The 6,734-nt window shown below is 51.2% G+C and overlaps 1 protein-coding gene across 5 annotated transcripts; it reads left to right on the forward strand.

Moving 5' to 3' along the window:
- Nucleotides 1–372: 372 nt before the first annotated feature.
- Nucleotides 373–6,254, forward strand: LOC109735067 (phospholipase D beta 1-like). Of its 5 annotated transcripts, none has more exons than XM_040386336.2 (11): nucleotides 373–416; nucleotides 2,488–3,334; nucleotides 3,517–3,633; nucleotides 3,723–3,917; nucleotides 4,017–4,265; nucleotides 4,346–4,414; nucleotides 4,507–4,654; nucleotides 4,874–5,022; nucleotides 5,160–5,327; nucleotides 5,472–5,669; nucleotides 5,748–6,254. In XM_040386336.2, exons 1-11 carry the CDS (start codon nucleotides 373–375, stop codon nucleotides 6,039–6,041), a joined length of 2,478 nt encoding a protein of 825 aa, XP_040242270.1. In that variant the 3' UTR covers nucleotides 6,042–6,254. The 5 variants fall into 5 exon arrangements, with proteins under 5 accessions (XP_040242270.1, XP_045083975.1, XP_045083974.1 ...); XM_045228040.2 differs by lacking the exon at nucleotides 373–416 and having other exon boundaries at nucleotides 2,415–2,889; nucleotides 2,980–3,334; nucleotides 5,160–5,342; XM_045228039.2 differs by lacking the exon at nucleotides 373–416 and having other exon boundaries at nucleotides 2,415–3,334; nucleotides 5,160–5,342.
- The last annotated feature ends 480 nt before the right edge of the window (nucleotides 6,255–6,734 follow it).

A 6,734-nucleotide genomic window follows, 5' to 3' on the forward strand; every position in this document is an offset into this window, starting at 1 on the left:
AAGATACAAGGCTTTTTTTAGCGTTAAAGATACAAGTTTTATGCATCGGTCATTTTTGTTATTCGACAACCGGAGCCTATAGATCCTTCCTAAACGTCCGAGAGGCCTGCCCGACCACTTTCTGAACAGTAAATTACCACCCAATTGGACCATCCATAGTCAGTACAAACGTCTGGACTGCCCGGCACTTCCCATACCCAGTCATGTGGAACAGATATGGAGAGCCCCATACATGTCCGTCACATCGGATCCAGCCCATGCGGGCCCACGCCGACCCCACAAATACCCCACCCACAGAAGAAACCCTAGTCAAACCACACTCTTGACGCTCCACTTCCAGTGCACGTCTCTTCCACTCCCCTCCCGTCCATCATGGCTGGCTCCTCAAACCAATCTGGTAGCGCCTCCGGCAGCGCATCCGACCCCGTCGACTAGGACGGGCTCTTGAAGGAGGAGGGATCCGACAGCGACACATCGGACAAGAAGGAGTTGTTGCTCCACATTGCACTTCGGCGGTCGCAGGTGTACCAAGATGGGAGCTCGGGCTCCGCTCCGTCCCTAGTGGCCTGACGACGCAATGTGGTTGAGCGCATCGGCCCGTCGCGCTCCGCGCCACCACGAATCCATGGTCGGGTGTGCTCCTAGCTCCCCTACTCTCCGGCCCTAGATCCTCCCGGGCAGCGCTAGGTGCTCGTGCTGCGTAGAGGGCGACGGAGGCTGGTTTCTCCTGCATAGGCGCAGGGCCTGTGCCGGTCGATCCGGAGGAGTAGCTCCTGAGCGAGATCCTCTGCCGGTCATTGACCACGATGGAAACAAACGCGAGACACCTCCGCCGCAAGAACACGAAGGTGCTTCGGCTCGGCATCGAAGCGTATGCCTACGCGGACGACTACTATTTGTGTGGTGACCGCAGGGGGAAGTGATCGGCGCAAAAATGGTGAGGTCTAGCGCCCCCCTCCGTTTCTGTCTAGCTACTGTGAGAGGGAGCGAGCCACGCAGAGGGCGGCGGAGGCCTCTCACACAGACGCGAGGTCTGCCTCGGTCGATCCGGAGGAGCATCTCTTGCGTGAGGCCCTGCGCTAGACATTGCCATGGTGGAGACGGGCGCGGGGTGCCTCTGCCGCAAGAACGCGAAGGCGCTTCGGCTCGGCATCAAAGCATCCGATTGTGCGTCAAAAGCGGAACGGCTCTGGTAGGAGCAGTCCCGCGCCGCCCGATGTCTCGTCGGCATCATCACCTCTTCTTGTTTCTTGTCATCCGATACAACGAGTGAGGAGGACGACCCCCTCCAGCGGACTACGCGGACGACTACTATCGGCGCTTTGGTGACCGCAAGGGGAAGGGACCAACGCAGAAATGGTGATGTCCGGCGCCCCTCTCCGTTCTATCTAGCTATCTAGTTTATTTAATGTATCTAGTTTATCTGCCGGATGATGAACTTGATCTTTTGGATCCGATTGCATGAAAACTTTCTCTTTTGGGTCCGGATGACGCTATGTATGTATGTTGATCTACGTAGTTGCATGGATTGTATTGGATTAGGAGGGGAGGGGGGGGGGGACATTTGAGGACCATGACTGCGGAGAGGACAAATAGGGAATGATTTGTCACTTCTGCGGATGTATAGGGTGCCACATTTGGCAGCTCATGGTTGTGGATCTTTTTAGCTAATGTGTATATAGTTAGATTAATTTATATTTTTCGCTCAAACTCGAGATATTTACTTTGCAAGCGACAATTGTTTTGAGCCAACAACAATAATTGTAGATAATATCAATCAAACAATACAATTACGAAAAGGCAGATTTTTAGGTATGGCAATATGACGTTTTTCATGGCAAATTATATTGACACGATGATGGCAAATTTAGTTTGCAAGCCCTGCAATTTTCTGGCAAACAAATGAACTTGGACGGATTTGCCATGTTCACCAACTAAGTTTGCCATACTCGACAAACATGATTTGCCATGAAAAACGTTTGATTTGGCATGCCTAAAAATTTGACATTCGCTGGATATCCGGGTCCTAAGATTAATCATCTTGTATTAAGCCATTTGTGTACTACTAGTATATTTCTATGTGGCAAATGTTTTGGGAGACTATATATAAGAAATCCATTTATGGCAATGTTATAAGAAATTATGTTTCCAACAAGACAAAAGAAAAAAAAACCTCCCCTGCATTTCAGGGGAAGCAGCTAGCGATCCACCACCAGTACCGAACAACGGGGAGAAGGAGAGAGAAGGTGGGCAGCTGCATGCAGACGCGAGCGCGGCACCGGCACATGCACGCGTGCGCAGCGACGATCATCGCGGCAACAACGCGAGACCACCAATCGATCAGCAGGCTAGACGTGCGTAGGAATCGAGACACAGATCGATCGTCGTGCGCGCGCGGGCGATCGATCCAGCAGCAGCGGCGGCGATGTCGGACGACGAGGACTGCCGGACGACGGCGGCGCTGCTGGCGTCGACGTCGTCTAACCACCGGGCGGTGCTGCTCCACGGCAGCCTGGACATCTGGATCGACGAGGCGTGCAACCTCCCGAACAAGGACATCCTGTCCAACACCATGGGCGGCCTCCTCAAGAGCTGCACCTCCGACCCCGGCTCCAAGTCCACCAGCGACCCCTACGTCACCGTGCTGGTCGCCTCCGCCACGGTGGCGCGCACCTTCGTGATCCAGGACGACGAGAACCCCAAGTGGCGGCAGCACTTCCTGGTGCCCGTGGCGCACGAGACCGCCGCGGTGAGCTTCGTCGTCAAGGACAGCGACGTGATCGGGGCGGAGCTGATCGGCGCCGTGGCCATCCCCGCGGAGTCCCTCCTGGCCGGCGACCGCGTGGACGGCGTGTACCCGGTGCTGGAGTCGTCTGGGAAGCCGTGCCGGCCGGGCGCCACGCTGCGGATGTCGGTGCAGTACGTGCCCGTGGCGAGGCTCACCATGTACAGCCACGGCGTGACGCCGGGCCCGGACTTCCCCGGCGTGCCTAACACCTACTTCCCGCTCCGGCGCGGCGGGCGGGTGACGCTGTACCAGGATGCGCACGTGCCCGGCGACGGGCAGTGCCTGCCGGAGATCCGGCTCGGGAACGGGCAGCTCTACCGGCACGGGCAGTGCTGGCACGACGTGTACGACGCCATGTCGCAGGCGAAGCATCTCATCTACATCACCGGGTGGTCGGTGTTCCACACGATCCGCCTGGTGCGCGACGGCGGCGACAAGGCGCGGCCGCTGGGCGATCTGCTCAAGAAGAAGTCGCAGGAGGGGGTCCGGGTGCTGCTGCTCGTCTGGGACGACCCCACGTCCAGGAGCGTCCTTGGCATCCAGATGGTAATAACTGAATTCAGTTGTCGATTTAATCAAAATGCTGCAGAATTTTGCAATTTATGTTCATGTCATTTATCTGAATTAATTCTGCTCCAAGTTTCATCGTTGGCTTTGATGAATTTGAATGAACTGATAAGAATAATTTCCATATGTAAATTATGACTTCATGCCATCGTCATATGTAGGAAGGTTACATGGGCACACGAGATGAGGAGACGCGTAGGTTTTTCAAGCATTCTTCGGTTCAGATACTGCTCTGCTCACGATCTGCCGGGAAAAGGCACAGCTGGGTGAAGCAAAAGGTTGTCTTTCATTTCATCCGAGGAGATAAACTTACTTAGATATTATCTTTATGGGCAATGAGCTGATGATGGCAACCATTGGAAACCAGGAGACAGGAACTATTTTTACCCACCATCAGAAAACGGTGATCGTCGACGCCGATGCCGGCAATGGTAAACGGAAGATAGTCGCTTTCGTCGGAGGCCTTGATCTATGTGGTGGGAGATATGACACTCCAAGGCACAATCTGTTTCACACTCTTCACACGGTGCACAAGGAGGATTATTACAACCCAAACTTCGCGGTGAGAACTCCTGAATATGGTCTGAACTTTGTTAGAGATTTTCATTCAAGGATCAATTCTATATTTGATAGCCAAAATGCGCCGCTTGTCTCGATGCAGGTAACTGATGAGCGCGGGCCGAGAGAACCATGGCATGATTTGCATTCCAAGATCGACGGCCCGGCAGCATTCGATGTCCTGAAGAACTTTGAGGAGCGTTGGTCAAAATCATCCAAGCGCCACGGGTCCAAGAAATTGTCGAAATCATGTAATGACACGTTGCTCTGGATCGAAAAGATATCTGAGATCGCAGCTATTGACGATGATGTATACTCCAATGACAATGACACGGAGAGATGGGATGTTCAGGTAAGATCTTCCATAGTATTCCAGAGTTTCCAACCAAAGTCGTGTGTCGAAACATTGAGCAGTCTCATGTTGGAGTGCAGATTTTCCGATCGATCGACTCGAACTCCGTCAAGGCTTTTCCCAAGGATCCACGAGAAGCAACCATTCAGGTAACTGAAATACAGTTTTCACCTGACCATAACTGTGTTCAGACAGAGCTCCATTTGTTTTACCTGATAGACAACTTTTGCTTTCTTGACAGAATCTTGTTTGCGGGAAAAATGTACTAATCGATATGAGCATACACACAGCCTACGTTACCGCCATCCGAGCAGCCCAACACTTCATCTATATTGAAAATCAGTATTTCCTTGGCTCTTCATTTCAATGGGATTCACATAGAGATCTTGGTAAGCAAGGACTAGTACAGTTTCTTTCAATCTTAATGGCATGCTAGGTTGTGTTGTTTAGTGTCGACTTTGCTATCTCTTTGTTCTTGATGAACTAGTGCAGGTCACCAAATTAAAAAAAAAATCTGATACCTTAATTCCCCACATCATGCCAGCAACAAATATGCCCGGTACTTAAACTTCTGGCAGCCCCGGACTCTGAAATTGGTTTTCTTGCAGGCGCGAATAATTTAATACCGATCGAGGTAGCCCTGAAAATTGCTAACAAGATCTACGCGAACGAGAGATTTTCGGCCTACATAATAATTCCGATGTGGCCTGAAGGCAACCCAACCGGTGCTCCAACACAGAGAATTCTTTACTGGCAGGTTAGGTTCTTTATCTCTCTCAGTGACTCAGAGCTTTGTCACTACAGTGTCAACTAAAGCACATCAGTTTCTAAGAACCTTCATTATAAGCATAGCTGCTTCTGTTAGGCTAATGCAATTCATGTGTGCCACTGCAGAAGAAAACAATGCAGATGATGTACGAGATAATCTACAAGGCATTGAAAGACACGGGATTGAATGGTTCATATGACCCACAGGACTACCTGAATTTCTTCTGCCTCGGCAACCGAGAAGCGGTGGAAAATGCCGCTTTCTCCGAAGCATTTTCACACACCAACCCTCAGGTGAGAATCGATCGAGTCAAGGACTGCAAGCGGCTGAAATTCTGTGGCAATGCGAGCACCACTATATGTAGGTGCCACTTTTTTTCTGAAAGATTATGCAGCAGAACTCACACCTGTGTGCCCTGATGGGCATGGATGGTTCAGGACCAAGCTAGGAAGAACAGGAGGTTCATGGTGTACGTGCACTCCAAGGGCATGATCGTGGACGACGAGTACGTGATCATCGGGTCGGCCAACATCAACCAGAGGTCCATGGAGGGGACAAGGGACACCGAGATCGCCATGGGCGCGTACCAGCCCCACTACACCTGGTCCAACATGTTCTCTGCTCCCCGCGGACAGGCAACCAGCCAAATCCATTCCCTCACCCCATCATCATCATAAATCTACAACGACTGACGAACTGGAATGCTGCTGCAGATCTACGGGTACAGGATGTCGCTGTGGGCGGAGCACACCGGGGGCGTGGAGGCGGTCTTCGAGCGGCCGGACACGCTGGAGTGCGTGCGGCGGGTGCGGGGCATCGGGGACGCCAACTGGAAGCGGTTCGTGGCGGAGGAGGTGACCGAGATGCGGGGGCACCTCATCAGGTACCCCGTCGCCGTCGAGTGGAACGGCAAGGTGGGGCCGCTGCAGGGGTGCGCCGCCTTCCCGGACGTCGGCGGCAACATCTGCGGCTCCTTCTCCGGCATCCAGGAGAACCTCACCATATGATCTCTTCTCTAGTAGTGCGCCAAGCATTCGTAGACGCACGATTAACAAATTAGTGGTCCAGATGCAAAGAGAGAGACAACTCAGTCATATGTAGTGCTCCCCGCAGTTTTATGCTCTTTCTCCGGTAAAAAAAAAGTGTTTTTGCATGGGTTTCACAATATTTTCAGGCATGCTGGAGCAAAGTTTGCTGAACATATTTTCAGGGAAAAAGAATGTTTTTAACACGTTTGTTTTTCTGTTTTGAAATACGCGATTTCAAACAAAGTTCCATGGTTCATTTCCTTTGGCCGCGTTTTCCCCATAATATTTAGGTATATTTCGCACGATTTTGTGAATGCTTGAGCATTTCGCCAAATTTGGTTAACATTTACACATTGCTTACATAGCCGTTTCATTCGAGTTTCAATAAATGAAAATTTTCAAAACATATTCAACATTGATCATGTATCGAAGAGCACGTCCAGACCAAGAGGATGGCGAAAACAGTTACTAAATCGGACACACACTTCGAAAAAAGATCTTACTTTGGGTAATTTTTTTAAAGCATGGATTAAATAATCGGAGACGGAAATGGTAGACTGTGGGCAGTTTTTTTAAATAGCTCACATATGTAAGTGAAAAATGTTTGAATCTAGATCAGCAAATCGAACGTCTCACAGTTAGGCCCCTCAGCATAGTTGTGCTTCCCCACAA

This window comes from Aegilops tauschii, chromosome 4 (genome assembly GCF_002575655.3).
Source record: "Aegilops tauschii subsp. strangulata cultivar AL8/78 chromosome 4, Aet v6.0, whole genome shotgun sequence".
Classification (NCBI taxonomy): domain Eukaryota; kingdom Viridiplantae; phylum Streptophyta; class Magnoliopsida; order Poales; family Poaceae; genus Aegilops; species Aegilops tauschii.